The sequence below is a fragment of the Falco biarmicus genome, chromosome Z, assembly GCF_023638135.1.
Source record: "Falco biarmicus isolate bFalBia1 chromosome Z, bFalBia1.pri, whole genome shotgun sequence".
NCBI lineage: Eukaryota > Metazoa > Chordata > Aves > Falconiformes > Falconidae > Falco > Falco biarmicus.
Genome location: NC_079311.1, coordinates 72,070,262 through 72,092,779, shown reverse-complemented (window position 1 = coordinate 72,092,779; position 22,518 = coordinate 72,070,262). Strand labels below are relative to the sequence as shown.

Genomic DNA, 22,518 nt, shown 5'->3' with positions numbered 1-22,518 from the left:
AGCCTTTGTATTACTGCATATAAACAGATTTTCCTCTTTATTTTGTATTCCACCATTCTCGTGCGTGCACATAGCTAAGCTGTGGAAAAAACTAGTATTTTTGTTAAGGAGAGAAGAACGTTTTTCAGCAAAGAGGAATGTTTCGTAAGTGCAGAGCTTGAACCTTTGTATGGTAACCAGTGTCAAAATCCTTTCTTCATTTCGTTGATAGTCAAATGCTGCAATACCTGAAAAAATACAATTTCAGCTTGTTTCCTTTTTCTTGAAATTTTTTTGTGGGGTAATCCTTTGTTTGGCTTTTTTTCCCCCCCCTCACTTCCCTGGTTGAGGTCTGTCTTCAGACAGATGGTCACTTCCTCTTTACCAAAATTGTTCACAACTTTCATCCTCTCTTCCTCCTTTAATTTTACCCGTGTGTAATTCTTTCATTCTTTTTAAAGAGGTAGGCTTGTTTCATGTTGGATTGCCACTGTGGCCATAATCCAGTACCATGGTGAGAAATGCAGACTATATAGAGAGTTGTAGAGAGGGTCTGCATGATAGAGCCCAAACCTGCTGCCACTGAAGCAGTGAGTACTTTCTGTGTCCATGTTATGGACTTCTTCCAACCACATACTTACTTTCTACTTAAAAAAACCAACCCAAACAAAAAGAAAAAAAAATGAACAAAACAAAACCCAAAAGCACCAAACCCCCAACAACCCCCAACAATTTAAATGTAACATTTTGACAGGAACTTTACTTGCAGTATTAGTAAGCAGTAAAGAAGAATATACGTAAGTGACAAAAAAGGGAAGAGGGTAACATACAGAAGTAGCATTTTAAATGTTACTAGCATAAACTTTTTAAGTATCACTTTCCCTACTGTCTTGGTTTGGCTTAATTTTGGTATTGTGTATGATGATGGTAGCTTTTTCGTAGATTGTTCTTATTATATGCTGCCATTTCACTGTTTTCGTTTCACTGAGAGTTTCTTTGTATCATATCCTTTGTGCACTGTAGTTTCTTCCTCCATGAAAACATCTTTTATAGTAGCTGGTGTTTCTTATAAAGAAGCAAGAACCTGAATATATATGTACTGAATATGCAAGAACCTCATTTGGATATATGTAATGTGGATTTCTACTTCTCTGTTTGAACTGCTACACTACACTCTGATGCATTGTTTAAAAACTTCCCAATGCAACAGTTCTTTGATTTCCTTACTTCAGTTAATATAACTAACAATTTTGTTTTCTAAATATTGGAAAACGTTGATCCTTTTTGACTAATTATGAGCTACTACAATGTAGTACCTTTAATTCCTGTTACAGCTGGAGAATGGACCGCCCAAAAAAACTTGTCTGTCAATTAAGCCAGGAGTTGTTGCATGCTGTTCTGATGTTTTGTATGAAAAATCCTTTTTCGTCTAGAGCTGTCAGTTTTTTTCCACAACTGCTTGATATTTAAAATTCTTTAAATGAATGAGTTTATTAATGTTCTCAGTGACATCAAATTTTAGTTCTAGTTTCACTGGATCTCAGTCACGAGTTCTGGAATTGCCAGTTCTGTAACAGAAGCAGTTTTGCTCTCAACACAACAGATGTAATACTTGGACCCAGATATTCCTATGTGGTTTCTTCATATTGTGTTTGTTGTATAAACTAATCCCATCACTTGATCTCTTTTGTCTTCTATTTACTCTCATCTGTTTACTCACATCATCATACTTACAAAAACTTTGTAGTTTGAGACTCATTTCTTGAATTGCTCTGCTGAGTTCCCAGCTGGTGCAGGCTAGCACATCCTGTCCCTTCTGTAACATCTGTATGATCCATCTTTAAAGTAATGGTGGTGTTTGTCTCTACTGCTCCTAACAGAAGGCTATTCCAGAAAGTGGCAGCTCTGATGGTGAGAAGCTCTGTTCTTGTTTTCTTCTTGCTTGCATTCATGCCCGCATTTATTGTTGTGTTAGCATTGCCCTGAAACATTCTTCCTTTGTAGCCGTCTTTGACAGCCTTAGAGAGAGCAACCACATCCCCTCTTGACCTTTGCTTTGTTACCTAAACAAACCACCCCCTTCTACTCTCCTACAAAGAAAGTTTACTCTTACCCCGACCATTCTGGCTCCACTTGCTCCAATGTCAGGTCTGGATCTTGCCAGTTGAGGTTTTGTATGTATTTGTGGAGAAGGATTCTAATTTAAATATCTGGGTTTGGAGAAATTTTTCCCATTGAATATCTGTATAATTTAATTACTGTAGCAGCAATTCCAGGAAAGAACTTGAATTAGTAGTGACAGCTTTTGATGTTTACAGCTTTCCCAGGTGATCAGGAAGGGAAAGTGAAAAGATTTTATTTTCCTTGTTTTTTGTTGTTTCTCTTACATACAGCATTTCCAATAATCCTGATTAGTAATGTGGCTTAAGTCAGTTTTGATGCAGTTTCAGACAAGAGAGGAGATCATTAGGCAAGACCTTGTTATTTTACGTATAATTTGTGCATGAAAGGTGTTCTTTAATTTCTTTAATTACTAACCGGTCAGTGAAAAATTAAAATCTAAAAGTGTTAGCTCCTTTGTGTTTGCTGTTGCAGGCTGAGTAGTGGGAAAAGTTAGGTTGCCTCCCCCCCCCCCCCCCCCCCCTTTTTTTTTTCCTATTTTAAAGAACTGCTTATTTATGGAACTAAGGGACCACTGAAATTCTGTGTATATTGGTATTCGTTTGGGAAAAAAAAACCCACCTTGAGTATGGCATAATACGTGAAAATGCTCTGGGTTTTTGAAGGCTGTTTTCTCCCTGAATTAAAAAAGAAAACCACAGAGAATATCTATCCGTAGCAGTTTCCTTAACTAGATTTCTGTACCTGTAATGTACTATATTTTTAATAAACAAAGGTAATTTAGTGGTGAGAATGAGACTGTGGCAGGTGCAGCAGAGGAAGTCAACTCATTGTCAGTTCTGTTTAACCTCAGTGTTGGTATTTTTTTCAAAGAATTCAGTTGTGTGTAGACAAGGAAACTTTGAAAAGTTAACTTCAGTGGCTCATAGAAGCATTGAACAGGAACGACAACATTCAGTTTCCTTGTCTTGCTTGGAATCTATGCTTATTTGTTAGCAGTGGTGTCTTACATATTGCCATTGCTGTGGCACAAGAAAGAATGGGATGAAAATGACTAAGGAAGTGACTGTGATGTTTTGGGTTGTATGTATTATATGTGTAATTTTCAAAAATATTGGCCTGTAAAGTAAGCGTAAGCAAATCATTATTTCAGTATCTTCAGTAGGTAACATAAATGTTTACCAAAGAAGTCTTTTTACTATTTCCTAAACTGTTAACATAAGTGCCTGTCTGTAATAAGTAGCTGCATATATACAAAATTCCTTTAATTTATTTTGTTTGTCTTCAGAAAACACCATGGTCTATTTTTGTCGTTTCATTAGTATAACAGTGGATTCTAATGTGTGATCTTTGTAAATTTTTGTTGGTTTAGAACTGAAGTTGAATTTTTTTTTTCTTTTTAGCAGTGTGGACTTTCTTACAGTTGGTATCTGTGTAGTTAGTGAAAACTGAGTGAAGAAATTACTTTTTCAGTAGTTGAATATAAACTGTGGTGTTTTACAGGAAGTGAATGAGCTAGGTCAGTGGTGGCTAGGGTTTTTATTCTTCTTCTGTGGAGGGAGTGACATGGTTTCTGGTAGTAGTTTGACCAGACCGTGTTTAATATTAAAGAGATATTTTTCAGATCTATTTTGAAATAGCTACTACTTATAAAATATACTAAGATTTTTTATTTGTCACTTTGCTTACTCCTGGACTTTTGCATCTGTAAATTACTCATTTTGGTTTTGCTAGCTGCTGTTTGTATGAAAAGTACCACCTCCTGCAAAACTGAGGAGAAAATACAGTAGCTAATTACTTAAACTGGTTATACTTTAAGTCCTACCCACTGCAGTATGAACTAACAGAAGTTTTGTTACCAGTTTTTGTTGTTACTGTGTAAACTGAGGAAATTTTCTTTTGATTGCCTTATCTTGCATCTTCTTTTGGTGAATGGCTTTGTGTTTGAGATCAGAAGCTTGTGTTTTGATTGCATAATGCCATTTGATATTTAAAACCTACATGTTCTATCCACTCTTGACAAAATTTACTTAGTATGCAGCTAAGGGTATGGTCTCTGTTCCATTTATGTTGCTGAACTTAAAATTCTAAAAAAGTAAACAGAATTTTAATTTTGGTTTTTTTGTTTTGTTTTGTTTTTTTTTTTTAGTGCTTGGGAAATGGGAAGTAATGATAGCTGGCACCTGATCTGAAATATCTGTGTAGGCACTACTATCCCAGAACTTCAGGATGAATGGGGATATGCCTCATGTTCCCATCACTACTCTTGCAGGGATTGCTAGTCTTACAGACCGTAAGTACTCTTCTTTTTCCTTGTCTTTGGTATGCTGTTTTCTACACATTGGTGATTACCTGCATTTTAAAAATACTAGAAATAGTTTTATGTTGGAGGTTCTTAGAGATAAATCTGTTTAAAATCAGATTTGGCATTAAAAGTGTTAATTTTGTCATTGAATTTTGAAAGTCTTCAAATAACACATGATAATTTAAACATGAAATGAAATGTAGGTTAAAAAAGCCTTAATGAAACATGAACCAAAACGTAGGAACTCATTGTTTTAGAATATAATTCAGTAGTATATCTGGCTACCCCACAAACAAAGAAAAACATAAACGATAAAATACTTCTCTAAAACATACATCTCATCATCCTCACTGAAAAAAGAGGGGGAGAGAGAGGATTAGACTAATGCTCACCTAACTGAAGAGAGTTGTGGAATATGCTGAATATACTGGAAACCTAGTTCCTTAATTTTGTACAAGGTACAAATAAGTTGCTCTATTTAATAAATGCAAGGAATGGCTGCTAGAATGGGAACAAGCAGCTGAACCTATGAGTGTTTTCTTGGCTGTTCAGCCTACAACAGGGGCAGACGAGGTGTGTGTACAGTCTTTAAATATGACAGGAAGACAAAGTGCGAGGAGAGGAAAAGAACTATTTTAATTAAAAGCTGATACTGGCACATAACCAAATGGTTAAATATAATGTGACCAAAAATAAAATTCTAGTGAACACTAAGAGATTTAGTATTACTATAATGAGATCCTAGAACAACCATTGCAATGAGAGCAGTTGGATAAAGATGCATCTTGTTTATGAAGTGTAAGAAAGAGTTTATAGCTCTGTTGTTAGTCTGAGGATAATTGGACTCAGTGACCCAGGTGCTTCTTCCGAGCTCTTGTTTTTATTATTACACTGTTGAAATTTGGAGGCTTTCCAAGAGACACTGAAATTATATAGCCAGCAATTGAATTTAATTGCTTACAGTAAAGAAAGCAGATGTATTGGAGGAAAAAAATCCACCTCTTCATGTCATTCTGATCTTCTGAAATACCAAATTGGAAGAAGCTACTTATGCATTTAGATGTGTATATGCATATCGTTATATATGTCTAATAATGGACCATCAGGATGAAAGTAACAAGTTTCTGGACTATGGGCATGTTTTCCTCATTAAGTATTTGCAGGTAAGGTTCTGAAGAAAGCAAAAAACCTAAACTGTTAGAAGTCACTGGCTAGACTTCTGGTGCAAGTTACTTGAAATGCTGAACTGCCTTTGATGGGATTAGCCTTTGTGTTAGGTGCATTTGCTTCTTTTTCTGTCATGTTTGTGTAGTTTGTGGAAACTCAGGGGCAGCTGAAAGAGAAAGGCTTGAGCTGCTTTAGCTTATTTTTCTGTGGGTGAAAGAAAGGAACTGGAATGGACAAGACCTGTCGTGGTAAAAACATGAGGACACAATGCCTGGAGGCAGTAGAATAGGCTAGTTAACTAGCTGGATTTATACTTTTAATAAACATATTTTGCTGATCATGCTAATTTTTCAAGTTTCTGGTGCATTCAGCGTAATCAGATGCAAATAATGAAAGCTAGCTGTTTTAATTATTCCACAGTTACATTTCAATTGCTATTAATTTCTAAATACAGTAATGATATACACTATATAGAGGGAAAATACTGGCACACACCCCCCCCCTTTTTTTTAAGTAAATAATTTTAAAATAAAAAAAGGGTGCATGTCACTTACATTGTTTTTTTCCTGAAGTTATTTCTAATGGTTCAGCTAAAACCTTTATCTCAGAGCTGTAATCGGCCTGCAAACTTGAAGTTTAGACTCGCCATGTTTTCATGGACCCAGGAAAGTGAATTTTCGATGTAGCTAGCTTTTTGGCCTTTTCTGGTCTACTTTCCTCTTGTCTGTGTAGCTCTGCCAATCATCTGGTCAAAGCTTCTTACATGGTACAGTTCTGTGTTATGTCTGTAGACCTAAGAATGTCCTCTGAAACTACAGAGTGCTCATTTATAATCTGATTGAAATGCTGCAATGAGTGTGTTTCTTACATCTTTTTACTAAGATTTGTGAAAAGCTCTATTGACTGAATTGACATTTTAGTGATCATACCAACCAATGATACTAGCCTTTTATTGAGAAGATGACTTACGTAGAAATAAACACAACAAAATAAGAATAAACTGAGAATTTAATTTATGGCTTAAATTGGTTGTTTGGTTTTTTGGTGGGCTTCTTTTTGGGTGTTTTTTTTTTCATCTACCCTGGCCATACAAAGTGAGAACACTAATTAAATACGAAGAGCAGAGTAGAAAACTTGAAGTGTATGCTCAATGCACTTACAGTACTGCAGGCAACTACAAGGCAACTAAAAACACTTACAGTACTGCAGGTAACTAAAAAAAAGTACATTTCCTTTCTTTATCAACACTTTTGGCTCCATGAGAAAGCTGCCATAACATAATAAATAACTTAATATTCTGGAATAATTAAAATACGTTTTCATTCTTAATACTTGCCTTAGCACTGTTAAACTTGTAAAATAATAGTATAACTTGTGGACTTGACTGCTTTATTTTAAAGCAGAATCCAGCTTGTGTGTGTGTGTGACCATTCATGATTAAAAAAAAATCCAGAAATCCTCCCTATATTTTAAATGTAGTAATCAAGTTTTCCTAATCACATGAGGGAGTAAGAAGTTGTAACTACTTGTAAGCTTGTGTTTTGTGAGAAGATTGTGAACTTCTTTCTGTGTTCTGATAACAGTTTTGAACCAGCTGCCTCTTCCATCACCTCTACCTGCTACAACAACAAAAAGCCTGCTTTTCAATGGACGGATAGCTGAAGAGGTGAACTGCCTTCTGGCTTGCAGGGATGAAAATCTGGTTTCACAGCTCGTCCACAGTCTCAATCAGGTGTCAACAGATCACATGTATGTATTTTGAACTTCAGCTATATCAGATCAGCATCCTTATCCCTTGAAATCAAAATTAACTGGATTGAGAAGGATGTTTGTGAGAATCTGGAAATTAGAACATGAAGGCTTTTTATTAAGCTTGCTTAGTAGATGACTGATAAGCAGGAGTGAAATGTCTTAGGCAGGTTGTTAATAATTGTCTGGCAACACTTACGCATAACTGGGGGGTGGTGTTTTATGGATCTGCTTATTCTGGTTTTGCTAGTTGGCAGTGCATATTTCATGGTTTCAACTGTGCAAAACTCATTTGTGTCCACTTTGGTTAGTAATGTGCATAGACAAATTATATACACAGTATTACAGAAAAAAATTTTTTTTGAGACACCCTGGTAAGACCCATGTCATTTCTGATTAAGTATTGAACTTAAATACTTTAAGAACTGAACCAGCAAGTATGCTAATGTATTCTCTTTTTCTTAATTCTTTTCTTCTTCTTCTTTTTTTTTTTAAATTTTTCCCTCGTGTCCTTTGAATTGTCTTATGTTGACAACCCTGTCTCTTTCCTACATTGTCCGAATCAATAGTTTTGATCAAATGGAAGGTAGCTTTTAGAAGTCCTCAATGCAAAAAATAAGTGAAAACGTGGATGCATACGCAATATTTGTTAAATTTTCTTTGTGGTTCACAAGGAAACCTGTGTTGTCAAAGATGCCAGTTTCTCTTTATGAAATAAAAGATGCCCAAAACATTGGGCTGCAACCTCAATGTTATACATTCATGCATGTTATTTTCACTCCTACAGTAATACTTCCTTGTTGTTATGCCAGAATGTTCTTTTGTGGAGAAGATCATAATACAAAAGTTGGCATAAGAAACTTATTATGATAGTCTGAAACTGACAGCCATGTATATATATAAGAGCTTACTAAGAGAAAATAATTTTGAAGACTGGTAAGAATACTTCTATTGCCATTCTTTAGAGAAGAGAGGGGGAAAAAAATACAGAGGCAGGGAACAGTGCTTTGCAGACTTGTTTTTTTCTGTATTTTAACAGCAAATTGTCTTCTTTCATTTTGATTTTGTTTTTTTGATTTTGGTTTTATTTTTTTTTTTACTTGATCATAGTTTCTTATAATTTGAAAATGCATTTGCCTCTTTATTTGCTTACTTCCACAATTCCAGAGAGTTGAAAGATAACCTTGGCAGTGATGATCCAGAGGGAGATATACCAGTCTTGCTGCAGGCTATCCTGGCAAGGAATCCTAATGTTTTCAGGGAGAAAAGCATGCAAAACAGATACGGGGTACAAAGCGGTAAGGATTTTTGATCATTCATTGATTGCATTTTATGTTGTTGTTTAAGTTTAAGGGACTGATACTAACTACAAATATATATGGAGCACAACTTTGATATTTATACCTTTACCTTATATTTGATAGTGATACAAAGCTGTGTATCTTGACATCTTCAGAGAGTGATTGTATTAGAATAAGCATGAAAATAAACTCTACCAGGTATTTTTGTAAATAATGTTTCATTTCACTACGAGGTTTAATCTCTAGGATGAGTGATTTGACTTAATTTAAAAATAATTTTATTTGAATTTTTTTATGGCTAGGTTTATATATTTGTCTTAAGAAATAATTGAAGTTGGAAAAACTTGCCTTGATTTTACTGAAGATCTGTATGATTATAGGGTGTTACTGCAGTGGTAGTTCGTAATAGTTCCCGGGTAAGTAACAAGGCTGAATGAACCATACTTAACAGCTTCTCCCTGTTATTCCTTGTCTCAGCTATTTGTGATGCCCTACAGATTTTACTGTTTTGGTAGTTAATTCTCTTCTGAGTTATAGTGACATATTCTGCAGGATAGCGAAGATGAAGGAGAGAGACCAAGCAAAGGATTAATTGAACAGATTCGAGTTTTTTTAGGTCTGGAGACTTTAACCTGATGTATGTTCTTTAAACACTAAGCTATGAAACAAGCAGGAGAATTTCCAGAGTTTCCACAGTGTGAGGATAAAGCTTTGCTAGCACTGTAGAGATATAGATAGAAGTGTTAATGGACTCCATAGGGGATAGGAAGTGTATGGTGTTTTTGGAGGGTAAAAATAATAAAATTATTAGGTTCATTCACCTAGGCTAGTGGGTAAAAAGGCATACAGTGTTTGAAAAGAACTTGCTAAGGACAAAACATGTAATGTTCCTTGAAAGAAGACAGAAGTTTCCTGGAATGAAAATGTGAAAGGCAGTGCTACATATTTGTAAATTCATTGATACTTACATCCTGAAATTTAAGTTCTGAAAACAACCTTCAGATCCAGTGTTTAGTGGTAGCTGCGGCACATTGTGATTTTTCCAGCTATGGGAAGAGTTATGGCTGTCCTGCTGGTTTGCAGAGTGGTCCCACAAAGAACATATGCATGAATTATGAGTTTTCCACCATTTTGTAGAGTAAAATAATTTTTTGCCAATGCAAAAGAAAGGCATTGTTTTTGAAATTATCTGTTCCAGCAGAGGCTTTTGAAAGAAAGAAGACAAAGCTAGTTAAATTCTTCATAATTTTGACTAATTCTGTCCTTCACAGAGACAAAACACTTTTGCAGCTTGATTCAGTAGGTTAAGAGTAATCTTCAATGAAATAAAAGCACCTCAGTCTTTAAATGTGCTTTGGCTTATGCTTGAAGGAAGGTATTAGTACAGAATAAAAAATAATTCAATGTGAAACTTAGAAGAATAGTTGATGTTATTTTAGTAAAGTTAACAAAGTGGTTTTAGAAAACCGAAAGAGGTAAGACTTTAACCCCCCCCTTGAATATTTAATTTTATTTTACATAATTCTGAATACTTGTATGAGTACAAGTATTACAGTGTAAGTGTGAAATCTGAAAACTGGAAAGAAAGGGGGAAGAGGGGAAAAGCATAGCTGTACATGAAATATTTTCAGAGGAAAAAGGCCCTGGAATGAATGTTTTGAAAAGCTAGATGAAGTATGACTTTATTTTCAATGGAAAAAGGCCACTCTCCTATCTGGATATAGGTGGATCTTTAAGCTAGATGTTGGCAAATTTTGGTAACCTTATTAGATGTTACTATGTCCCATTCAGATCTCCAAGGCCAGAGGAGGCTGTACTGATGTGTTGGGGCAGCAAAAGTTGGGGTTTCTTCTGCTTGCTGAACAGATACTGTAGTCTCTGCAGAGTCATGGTTTGTAAAACAATTGGGGGTTTGGTAGAGACGTAAGACATTTTGCCAGTTGGAAGAATGAAATTTAGGCTCTTTTCTAGTATTTCAAATTAATCTCTTCTGCTTTCCTTACTGTCTTCCTTCTGGATATTGTCTTTCCACCTTCAGTTGAGTCTAGCATGCAGTGAAGTCAGCAGTGGGTACTGTGTTTATAATAGAAAGAGCAAAGGCAGCAGGAGGACCCCCTGTCTGTTTACTCAGCCTGAGTTGGGTCTGTGTACCATGATCCCCTGACTGCCAGTTCCAGCATTAGTTATGTGTAAAGTGAACTCAAATTAATTTCTCTTAGACTTTATTTCTGATGAAGAACAGGAACTTCACCTGGCTAAAGAAGTACCTTAAACACAGAATAAATTTCTGGGTTCAGTACAGTTTGTCAGGAAATAAACACATCTTCAGAAAGTGAAATACTGTTTTGAAATCTTGTGAATATAAGGTGAAGCACGAGCAGAATTCTGCACTGATGTTTTTTCCCAAGTTCATATTGATCTGTAGGTCAACAGCAAGTTTAGAGCAAGAATTGTTTTTAGTTATGATGAACAAACGGTGCAAGAAGAATGTATTATGTGGACACTTTTCACTTTGTGTCCTGAACAGGCACCTCCACCCCCAGCATATTCCGTTTCAGGTAACATAGCAGCAGTGTTCAAACTCCTATATCCTATCTTTTGATAACAATTCCACTGTTGAAACAGTCTTCATACAAATTAGTTGTTTGTTTGTTTTAGTTAGCATTTTAGTTAATTTTTGGACTGTTTTCTATTACCAGATTGTCTGAACAGACGGAGTCACATCACTGTGCAGAATAAGGCCTAACTTTGTACAAGGGCAAAATGTTTATTTTAGACCTTTTTCATCAGGTAACATAGGAAGTTCTGGGTGCCATCTTGGAAGTACATCTGTCTTGCATGTTACAGTGTATGAGTGGATTTCTTCATAATTATTAAATTCAAATTAACATGTTACTTAGTTTAGTTTTTATAATTTTTTCTCTTTTCCCTGTCAACACTTTGGCTTTGTCTTTCAGGAGATATGTGTTGGAAGAACAGCTAAAATAGTCTATTGCGATAGGTTAGTATTCATAGCATTGCTTAGGGGTCAGAAAGGACGCACTTCAAGCTACTTACCAGAACTTCTGAATTTTGGGGGATTGAAATCTTATGCATCTTTCCATACACATCAGTTACCTGGATAATTTTTTTCATTTATACAAGAATTCAAGTGCACATGTGCCTGTAGAAGGGAAAACTTTGGCAGGCATACACTTTCAACAAGATTGTGTATTTAACAGAAAAATCATCTACTGTTGAGCAGTCTTAGCTAAAGCACACATGATGCTGTAATACATTTGAATTGTAAAGAGAGTTGTTCTGTGACCTTGAGCTGCGTTTTTATGCGGTGCATTCTTTGGCATTCAGTAGGAGTGCTAAAATGGATTTATGTGTATCACTTTTTTTCATACCAAAAAGTTATACTGAAGAAATAGGAGTATGTGTTAAAGAAACTCATTCTTGTAATTTTACTAGGATGATGTTTTCTTAAACCTCAGTGTTACCCACTGTCACGGTTTAACCCCGGCTGGCAACCAATCACCACGCAGCCGCTCACTCACTCCCCCTCACCCAGAGGGATGGGGAGGAGAATAGGAAAGGAGTGTAAAACTCAAGGGTTGAGACGAAAACAATTTAATGGGTAAAGCAAAAGCTGCACACAAAAGCAAAGCAAAACAAGGAATTAATTCGCTACTTCCCATGGGCAGGCAGGTGTTGAGCCGCCTCCAGGAAAGCAGGGCTCCATCACATGTAACGGACTCGGGAAGACAAACGCCATAACGCCAAATGTCCCCCTCTTCCTTCTTCTTCCCCCAGTTTATATACTCAGCATGACATCCTATGGCATGGAATATCCCTTTGGCTAGTTTGGGTCACGGCTGTGTCCCCTCCCAATTTCTTCTTGTCCTTCCAGCCTTCTTGCTGGCAGGGCCCAAGAAACTGAAAAGTCCTTGACTGAGTGTAAACATCACCCAGCAACAACCGAAAACATCAATGTCCTGTCAACATTGTTCTCACATCAGAACCAAAACACAGCACTGTACTAGCTACTAAGAAGAAAACTAGCTTTATCCCAGCTGAATCCAGGACATTATCCACCCCTTATTCCATACCATTTACGTCATGCCACACTGTCCAATACAACTTCATTAACCACCATCACCCTTCCCATCCTTTGATATAATACACAGATATCATTTCCCTAGTCTATGGACCACCCCTGTTTAAACGTCTGTAACATGTCAACAAAATGTCCATTGAGTTCATTTAGTCCATGAACATGATCTCTTACGGTGGTCACTCAGGAGAAGAGAGGTTGGTGTTGAATGAGGTTATCGGCACCAAAGCCAGCTCGGATCAGGTCACTGCTGCACTTGCACTGCTTCTTGTAAGGCTTGTCCTCCAGTGGTCTGGGTGGTTGCTGCCATAGTCATTCCTGTACATGAAATTCAGATCACAGGTTACAACAATTTAAAGGTATAGCCATTACACCAATATTCAAAATTAAGGTTTCATTTAAAATAAATTCAAAATATTTGAGGTACAGAAATGCAAAGTAGAGCCATAAATCTGCTGCTTAGTGGTATGATAACATTAAAAAAGTGTACAAGGAGATATTTTAGTGCTAAAGGCCACAGACTAATTTCAGCTCCTTTTTAGGTTAAATCTTTGGAGCTTATTTTCACTTCTTTCTTATTACATCATTATCAGGTATACTTATCTGTCTCTAAACTTTGGATACACTTTGTTGTAATTTCTTAGGTTTTGTTTTGCTTTTGTTGGTGTATTTTTCTTTTTTTCTTTGAAGTCACCTAGATTGTCTCCCATTTCTGCCCCTCCTTCAACAGAGATACAGAAGTAACAGTAGTCCATCACAGAATAAGTTTTAGGATTTTTTCAAATGGCATTAAAAATGGATTAATTTATATATTTTCTGTTGTTCTTTTAAACCCCAAACTCCCACATCTTGGTTCAAAATGTGTTAAAAATTTAGGGAGGAGAAAATAAATAGATACATTCTTAAAATGTTTTAAAAGTGCAGTCTGTCCTTGAAGCATAAAGTGAAACCTCATCTGTATGGTTCACGCTCATAAGGGCACGTTTCGTCACCTTTCGTTACATGCATGTTAAGGGTTAGTAGTTTGGCTAAAATACGGTACCTGCTGTGTTGAGAGTGGCAGTGACAGTGAGAGGTGAGGGGCCAGTGGGCAGGCTGGCTGCTGCCTCCAGCACAAAACCCCTGGAGTTTCCTCCTCGCTTGGCTCTGTGCAAGGCAGTCAGTGTCCATTTAAACAAATTTTGCTGGAGTTGGAGTCCCTTTCTGTTGGGAAAATTCAGTGTCCTCTGTATTGAAGTGTAGAGGTCTCAGATTATTATTATTTTTTTTCAGCACAACATGTGACTTTCACTCCTGCTCTGGGCTAGTTTTCTTGTACTTGGAATGCAGCACTTCACACCTACCGTGAGGTAGTAACGGCTGCATTCCTGCGGGATTATCACATCTCTGCAGGGGAGAGGGGAAGAGAAAAGAGGGTGACAGGGAGGATTTCTGAAACTACTTCTGCTTGTGTGTATATTGCAGTAATTGAAATCGGTGATAGCAATTGAAGGATTGACAGCTCGCCAGCAGTCTGGACTGGGGACTTCTGTCAGCCTTCTGTCATAACCTTTGGCTTAAAATACTTTTACTGGTGAGGTACTTTTACCCACAATTGTGGATCACTTGCTGTGGGCTTGCCAAGTAGCGGTGTGCACATGAATTCTGACACTCTTAGCTGCGAGATGTTAAATTTTGTCATTAAAATAACTTAAAATTCATTGATTTTTTTTTTTTAATTTTTATTTCTGCATCACTTCAACTTCCAGTGTCATGCTGTTGTTACAGAATTCTTTATACCTGTGTCAAAGAGAGGAAGAAAAAAATGTCTTTAAACTCTCCCTAACAATGGTATGAATTAGAATAGACTAGAATATCCCATTTGAAAGGGACCTACAATGATCACCTCGTCCAACTGCCTGACCACTTCAGGGCTGACCAGAAGTTCAAGCAAATTATTAAGGGCATTGTCCACATGCCTCAAACTAGTTGCAAAGACCTTTGTGTACTTGTGACTTGCCAGCGAGCATAACTCCTGAATGCCCAATGCGTGACTAGGGGGATCTGCAGGCTGCGGGGAGCCTACAGTTGGGATATTGGTTCTGCTTTGCAACGGAAGTATTTCAGCACCTTCTTTGATAACAGTCCTTGTAAGCATAGTGGAGGTGGAATAGAAAGCTTTTTTCCCTGGGTGGAAAGGAACCACTAAGGCGTTATGGGACCAGTAAGAATATCTTGCAGCGCTCAGCCTGAGATGATTGCTTGCTGTACTTGCTCTAAAAATGGGAGGTATGTTTTCTGTGTCCTTCTGATATGTGAAATTTCCAAATCTTTTACTTACCAGCACAGCGAGTACTGTACACACCAGCCTGGGGTGTAGAATGTATGTCCTGTTATAAAATGTTTCTATTTCCTAGTAGGTTTTTGCTTAGGAAGCTCTAAGGAGCAAAGGAAGGAACTGCTGTTAATATTTATAACTGAATTAACACTGCTTTAGGGAACACTTTTTAGGTCATGGTGTAAAATGGACATCTTACATGGAATAGATAATTTCTAATGTTTTTTGACAGTTGTGGGTAGATGATATTAATGTCTGTAAAGTTTATAATGTCTTTGTGTATAACAATTATGAAATGAGAGACTTCATTGATTAAAAGGGAAATGTGTGTAAAGTAATGCTGCTATCTTCTTTTCAATAGGGATGATGATGTCACAGTTTAATATTTCTCAGAATTCCATGCGTGGTAGTCCTGCATCTTCCAATTATCAACAAACCACTATCTCACATAGCCCTTCCAGGTAATGCTGTCCTTTAAGTGGGTGGGAGGGGCAGTGAACTGCAAATGCTTCCTACAGTGACAGTCAGTTCTTGTTGGAAGTATGTGAGTGGAAGGTGATTAGTGCCAAGACAAATTTCACATTTGTCTGACAGCAGGGTGAGTTTCTTCAGCTGGCCAGGAAACATCTGTCTGTCAGTGAATTAATCGTTATATTCCAAGGATTGCTCACAATTCTCCACACTCTCTCCTTCCCATAATTCTGGCAAACTGTGTTTCCTGAATAAGAAGTCCTCCTGCTTCCTGCCACCCCTTCAACTGTTTCTGCCTGTGGCAGAGGATGAGACTGGTGGCGGGAGAGTAGGAGAGAACAGGCTGATGTGTCCCAGCAAGTATGTAACAATGTGGCAGGAAAGTGGGAAAGAAGGCTTGTACAAGGATGGGGTACTGCTGTAACAGTTACACAAAAGGCCACTCAGAGGAACATAGGCCCAGTAGTCTGACCAGTCTTCCAGCAGTATCATCAACTTTCTGGTTCTTTATTTTAAACTTTTGAGCATTAGCAAGTAGCATGCACCTATAATCCAGGCCTTTATTAATATAATAAAGTACTCTGGACTCAAGGAAGGAGTTCTGCATGTAGTTTCAGCCCAGTTACTGGGCTTTAAGAGATTTCATCTTCAGTTATTAGGTCTCAGTATCATTGTTTTGGCAAATGAAATACTCTGTATCTGCACAAAAAACAGTCCACCTTTTTACTTTTATGTCTAAAAGGGATATTGAAGAACATTTTTTGAGTTGTGAATATTAAAGTGAATATTACAAAGTCTTCTTGAAATCCTTGCAAAATCCTTGTGTTAAATACTTTGCTATTTCTTTCTGTGGAAGCTTACCTTCATAGAGTTGCTATCTAGAACTGAGGGTTGCAAAAGCATACAGTTTTCTTTCTGAAGTATTTATCTGGGTTTATTTTGAAAAGCTCATATAAGAATGTAAGTTATAATGTGCATGTATTATTGTCACAAGCATATGCTATTTTTATGGCTTCCTATCTGTAGGATCAATCAATAAAAGTCAGTGAAATTGTAAGTTGTATTCAGTGGACTTTGGGTCAAGTCCTACCTAATTGCCTGTAACGTTCCTGTGTCTTGGCAGCATAGTTCTGTTAGATGAAGTTCTTTGAAATCTTACTGGAAAAATCATGTTCAGAGTAGATGGCTTCTTGTTAATCCTAGTGACCTAGTTGTTAATTAAAACTTAGCTGTCACTTTCACTCAGACTTCTAAGGATTAACTTTTAGAAATTGCAGGTCTAATTTTAGTCCATATTTGTGTCATTGCATCCTTTCCGTAGGTGGAGGTCTTTTGAATGTTTTTATTCTGTTCTTTACTTTTACTAATGCAGTACCTAAGCTGTGACTCTCAAGTAATAATTGAAGTCGGGAAGGTATTGATAACTTAAAATCCTACTTTGAGGGAGATTCGTGATTGTGTTGGAATTTTGTGTCTTAAAGAAGTTGTAGTGTTCTGAATGTATAATATTCCAAAAGAAATCATAAATGTATCTGAATTTGCTTTTCTAAATTTTAAAAACTTCTTTTGAATTTTATTTTTAGCCGGTTTGTGCCGCCACAGACAAGCTCTGGGAACAGATTTTTGGCACAACAGAACAGTCCAGTGCCTAGTCCATATGCTCCTCAAAGCCCTGCAGGATACATGCCATATTCACATCCTCCAAGTTATACACCACATCCTCAGATGCAGCAAGGTAGGTCTTTGTTTGTTTTATTCTCCTATCTCATATCAGCTTTACCTTCGTGTGCATGTTTCATGGCTTTCTAATTTCTCGGAAGGAGTCACATGCTTAATGCAAATCTTTGAGTTGGCAGATATGCTTAAGCTTTGCTTTCTTGACTGTACAGAGTTGTATTATGTACTTTAAAAAATATAAGGGAAGAAGAAAAGAAAACATATGTTTGTGTTGTATTGCTCCCCTATGTACACCCATTTTGCATAGCTGTCATATATACTTGACAACAGAGAAAAACTAAAACAAACCAAAGACTTACTTGTTAGCTATGGCCAAAATGTATCTGTACTAGCAAAAAACCTTGTTTTTGCCAATATAATTTGAGTTTTGCTGTCAGCTTATCTAGCCTTACCAAACCTTTGTAATGTGGACTACATTAATTCTAAGTTAGCTAGAATTATGCTAAAGTTATGCAGTATCTAGCAAAGTTGGCCTTCAGAATGAACAGATTTCTTTGTTCTTCCTTTTTCTAAAACCAATCTTGAACAACATGAACACTGTTAAAAGTATCTAGATATTTTTTTTCTGGGTAAGTAGAATTCTCATTGGATTCTTTTAAATCATTAGTTCTTAAAGTTTAACATTGTGATATACGCAGCTGTTCTGTATGTAATGTTCTGTGTCTCGTGAATTCCTTGGAAGTTGCTGAATGTAGTGAATACAAATTATATAGAGGAAAACAAAGTTTTCTGTAACCAGTACAAATATGATATTGACAAATTAGGATAGATGTGGAGAAAAACTTGGCTGATCTGTACATGGAATTTAGTTTTTAAATCCTCTTGAAAATTAAAATCTGAAATACCTGATTTTATTCAAGGTATTTGTGGCAAAACAATTGAATCAAAAAGTTGGATTCTTTTCCAGATTCTAGACCTCTTGCAACCAGCTCATATCCACTGTTATGGTGTTTTCTCTGGAACTTCTTAAGAGTTAACGAACATGTGAATGTATCAGTATAGTTATTTATATTTTTTGTGTTTCAGCTTCAGTATCCAGTCCCATTGTCACAGCTGGGATGCGGAATCTCCATGAAAATAAAGTTTCAAGTCAGTTGTCTGGAAATTCAGCTAATCATCATGCTGATAATTCTAGACATGGCTCAAATGAAGACTACCTACAGATGGTGCACAGACTAAGTAGTGATGTATGTTATCTAAATCAGTTTATTATGATAAAGCAAATATTTAGTATAATAAAGCAAGTATGTGTTTAGCTGCCTTAGAAGTCAGATCTTTTACTATATTGTTGGTGTATAAAACCAATGAAAATATACTTCAATTTCAGATGTGTACACTCAACCATACAAGTTTAATATGTGCGTATTAATTTTTCCTAGATCTCTTTTTCCTTTGGAACAGTTTGAAATGTTCATTCTGATGAAATTAGAAAAAGTAAAAAATCTTCACATAATCTCATATTTGAGTTTATTTTAAAGAAATGGTAGAGTGTCTCTGCAATTACTGTAGCAGTATGGTGATGCAAACAATACTAGATTCTAAGTAGTTGTATTGACCACTTGCCTGAGAAAGAAAAATTAACTATTAGACTTGACATATTTGAATAGCCTGGTGGGTAACACAGCAGTGTTGTCAAAGGCAAGAATTCCTATGGACTTTTTCTCTTATTGGTCTGTTATGTACTTTTATGTCATGGTTTCTTAAGTTTTCCCTTAGTAACACTATTTCATGTGTGTAAAATTCCTTCTGAAAGATTCCTTGAATCTAAAGGAAGAAACCCCAACTTTATCCCACATTTTTTTGAACCAGATTAGTTTTCTTCTTAATGAGCATGTCATCCTATGGATGAAGGTTGTTGGGATTCTTTACAAGTTTGACACACGGTATCCGAACATCTCTTAAAGGGAGAGCTGTTCCAGGGCGTGAGAGAGAGTGAGTGCAAGAGTGTACACCTTACAACCTTACAACAACCATTGGTGACTGGTTTTATTAGTCTTTCTTTTTATAAATGCAAGAATTAATGCTGATTAAGAATGTTAACTAAGTAGTAGTATCTCAAACTACTGTCGTAGTGAAGGAATCTTGCCATAATACAGTCATCAGATGTTTCTCTCAGTCTCTGATTCAGCAATGCTAATTCTTCAAAATAGGAAGCTGTTCTTGGCATTAAACATATATATCCCCCAACTATGTTCAAGATAGGCCATCAGGATAATTTTGGTTTTGTTAAGACAGTATTTTTGGAAAACTTTATTATTAGGATAATCAATTTCATAATTTTAAACAGAAAGTATTTAAAAATATTCATATCTAAATTTGTCATCCAAGCAATGCAACCACATCCTAGTTCATCAAAACTTAGAAATGAAACTCTTTCAAAACAGACAATGAAAACATAAAGTATACCCTCATTGATTGGTTTAATTTGAGAAATAGTGAATGTAGAAAGTACTAAATGTTGTAAACTTGCACTTCTGTCCCTTTGTGCATATTGTTAACATAGCATGTGTTACATTTATTTTATTTGTAATTATACCTTTAAATGCTGATTTTAGTAGCAGTAGCTATGATGCAGAAAACAGTTTGAAGAACTGGAACTAAAGTTTTGCATCTAGGTATGAATAATAAGCTTCATCATAATCATAATGTTGCAGCTTTTTCAAAAGCCGTGTGACCTTTGGCAAAGATAGTTAATAATGAGGATTATTAAATAATAAAACTCAAAAACTTTATTTTTTATTCTTTTTCTTAGTGTTAGGATTTTTATTGCTTTAAAAAATGTGAATAGTTACAGGATATTGTGATTTTGTGATATATGATTCTACAAAATCAGCAGGTACACCTTTAAAGGCTCACTACACATGCAGTCAGTGACGATTGGTAGGTTTGAGAGCTTTCCTGGAATGTAAGTTTGTGCTTACATATCACCATTTGATGAAGCACTGAACTAGGAGACTATAAATGAGCACTTCTGAAAGTTTGTCATCTATGGTAGGAATGGCATATGTACCTGTAGGTAGTCTGTTCAGTTAATTCAATAGAAGTTGCCTTTGCCTATTCCCTTGGTAGTCATAGGCAGAGGACCACTCCTGCCCTAATAAAACATATATACTAATAAGTTACTAAGCTGTTTGTTCAATTTTTTTGTTTTGTTGTGGTTTTTTTTTTTAAGATTTATTACCAATTAAAGATAAGTCAGGTTTGAAAAAAATCAGCTCCATAATTTCAGTGTGGTAGATAAGTGAGTAACTCATCAGGAAATTAATTCACTTTGACTTACAATAAAAACATGTAAGTTTAAGATATAGTTCTTTTTTTTGCAATGAATCTGAATATTAGATTTCCTTGCACACAAGGCTGTCCTCGCATAAGGCAACAACTTTTGCAAGCACTGTTGCAAGAATAAGCGTAGTTAATAGCACGGCATGAGTTTCAGATGCATTGTGCTGTGGGAGGTGAAAAAAAACAACAAATAGAACTGTTTTCTAAGTGTCCATGGATCATTAAAGTGATGGAATCTGGTTTCTCATGGATTTATGTTCTTTGACTTGTAAGCACCTTCAGTGCATAAATGTTATACTTTTTTTTTTTTTTTTTTTTTTTTTTTCCCCCTTTCCCTAAGCAATGTCAACTATGCCCTCACAACATGTAATGTGTACGCTGTCTAATCTATGCCTATGCACGTGGAAATTTGCTGTTTGGCCATTGTCAGAGGGAGCGCCTACTTGCCCGTCAATGCAGGCTCTATTTCCTTGAAATCGTTTGACTTTCTAACTTACTACTGGCTGCTGATTTTTTTTTTCCATACAGACATGTAAACTGTAATTACAGTTGAGCCTTCTAACATTTTTTTTAAGTGGGTTGAAACTGGTCAAAAGGATAAAAGGTATTTATCAGGCAGATAATTCAGGTTTGAATAAATAAAAAGTTATATATAAGAGCTGTCCCTATTCAGATACCTCAAGAGGAGCCACCTTAGAATATTAGCTACTGTAATAACCAATTTAATTAGGAAACAGATTAAGTAACCTTAGAACTTCTTTGGAGACTTCCTTTGTATGACTTCACTCTTTAAAAAAGAATGACTTCTTGCAGTTTTGTAATAATTATAGAAATTGTTTTTTCATAGATATACGGATTGTTAGTTTTTTCTTTCCCAAAGCATTCCTATAGGTGTCCTATAAAAAACTGTGCTAAAGATGGGAAGTACTGTTCTATAGAAGTTTAGATCTAGTTAGGGCATTGAGTGAATGAGTATACTTGTGACCAGCAGAGGGGTCCATGATAGCAGTAAAAAACTTGTTAAACATTAAAGGAGAATTTGAACAGTGGGTTTCGTAAAGGTAGAGTATGGACATAATTACTTTGTGATTAGTATTAAATTATGATGAAGTTTTTCAGAATTTATGAATTCCATTGATGCAGGTTATTCCATGCAAAACTGAGAAGACAGAACTTTTTTGCCATGTTGGGGAAGTACTTCATATTGCCATTGAGTTCTTTCCTATCTAACTGTTCAGACAGACAAATAACAAGTTAAAAATCACTCCAGTTATGTTTTACATGAGACTGTCTCAGTGGCTGCTATGCAAGTGCTGGAGTTTTTGTTCAGTCCTGGTGTGTGTATGCTGGGGGATTTAAATACAAAGTGTTAATTTGTTTAGCTCGGACAGTAAGATGGCATTCTAGATAAGCTTTAAGTGTAGGTTAAGTGAAAAAAATGGCGATTGTTTGAAAAAAATCTACATTTTGTGCTCAGTTTCTTTCAGGTGATACTATATAGAGATCATGTATCTGCTTTTCAGTTCTACTATGAATGCTTGCAACGAAAACGTTCTAAATGGAATCTTAGCATAAACCAAATGTGCTTAGCTAGAAAACATGTGCGTAGATTTATTTTTGTGTTCATGTTCTGGTTATAGATTCTTCTTTGGGCTGATTGTGCTTTAGAATATTGCCTATACAGTCATCTAATAGCAGTCTAAATTACGAAGATTTTTATGTAAATAAGTATTTTTCTAATACTTGTTGTATGCTTTTTTGTCCAGTCCATTTTATCAGTATATGCACTAATTTCAGTCTTTATTTTATGAAGTGTTCATGTTCATAATGTTAATTTTTTATCATTGTCACTGTAGGATGGCGATCCCTCAATAAGGAATGCTGCATCATTTTCCTTGAGGTCACCACAGTCAGTCTGCTCTCCAGCTGGAAGTGATGGAACCCTTAAAGGTAGTCTACTAGTCATATCTATTGATGGTTTTTTTCCAAA

General features: G+C 36.0%; 1 protein-coding gene across 7 annotated transcripts in view; it reads left to right on the top strand.

Annotated features, from left to right (window-relative positions):
• The window catches only part of NIPBL (NIPBL cohesin loading factor), a 152,501-nt gene that overhangs the window by 44,926 nt on the left and 85,057 nt on the right, over positions 1 to 22,518 (top strand). For all 7 annotated transcript variants that reach the window (XM_056324006.1, XM_056324001.1, XM_056324005.1 and 4 more), the window contains 7 exons: positions 4,250 to 4,393; positions 7,156 to 7,321; positions 8,489 to 8,619; positions 15,400 to 15,499; positions 17,093 to 17,244; positions 18,273 to 18,433; positions 22,385 to 22,478. In XM_056324006.1, coding sequence (XP_056179981.1) covers positions 4,330 to 4,393; positions 7,156 to 7,321; positions 8,489 to 8,619; positions 15,400 to 15,499; positions 17,093 to 17,244; positions 18,273 to 18,433; positions 22,385 to 22,478 — 868 coding nt within the window. In that variant the 5' untranslated portion in view covers positions 4,250 to 4,329. The remainder of the gene's footprint in view (positions 1 to 4,249; positions 4,394 to 7,155; positions 7,322 to 8,488; positions 8,620 to 15,399; positions 15,500 to 17,092; positions 17,245 to 18,272; positions 18,434 to 22,384; positions 22,479 to 22,518) is intronic.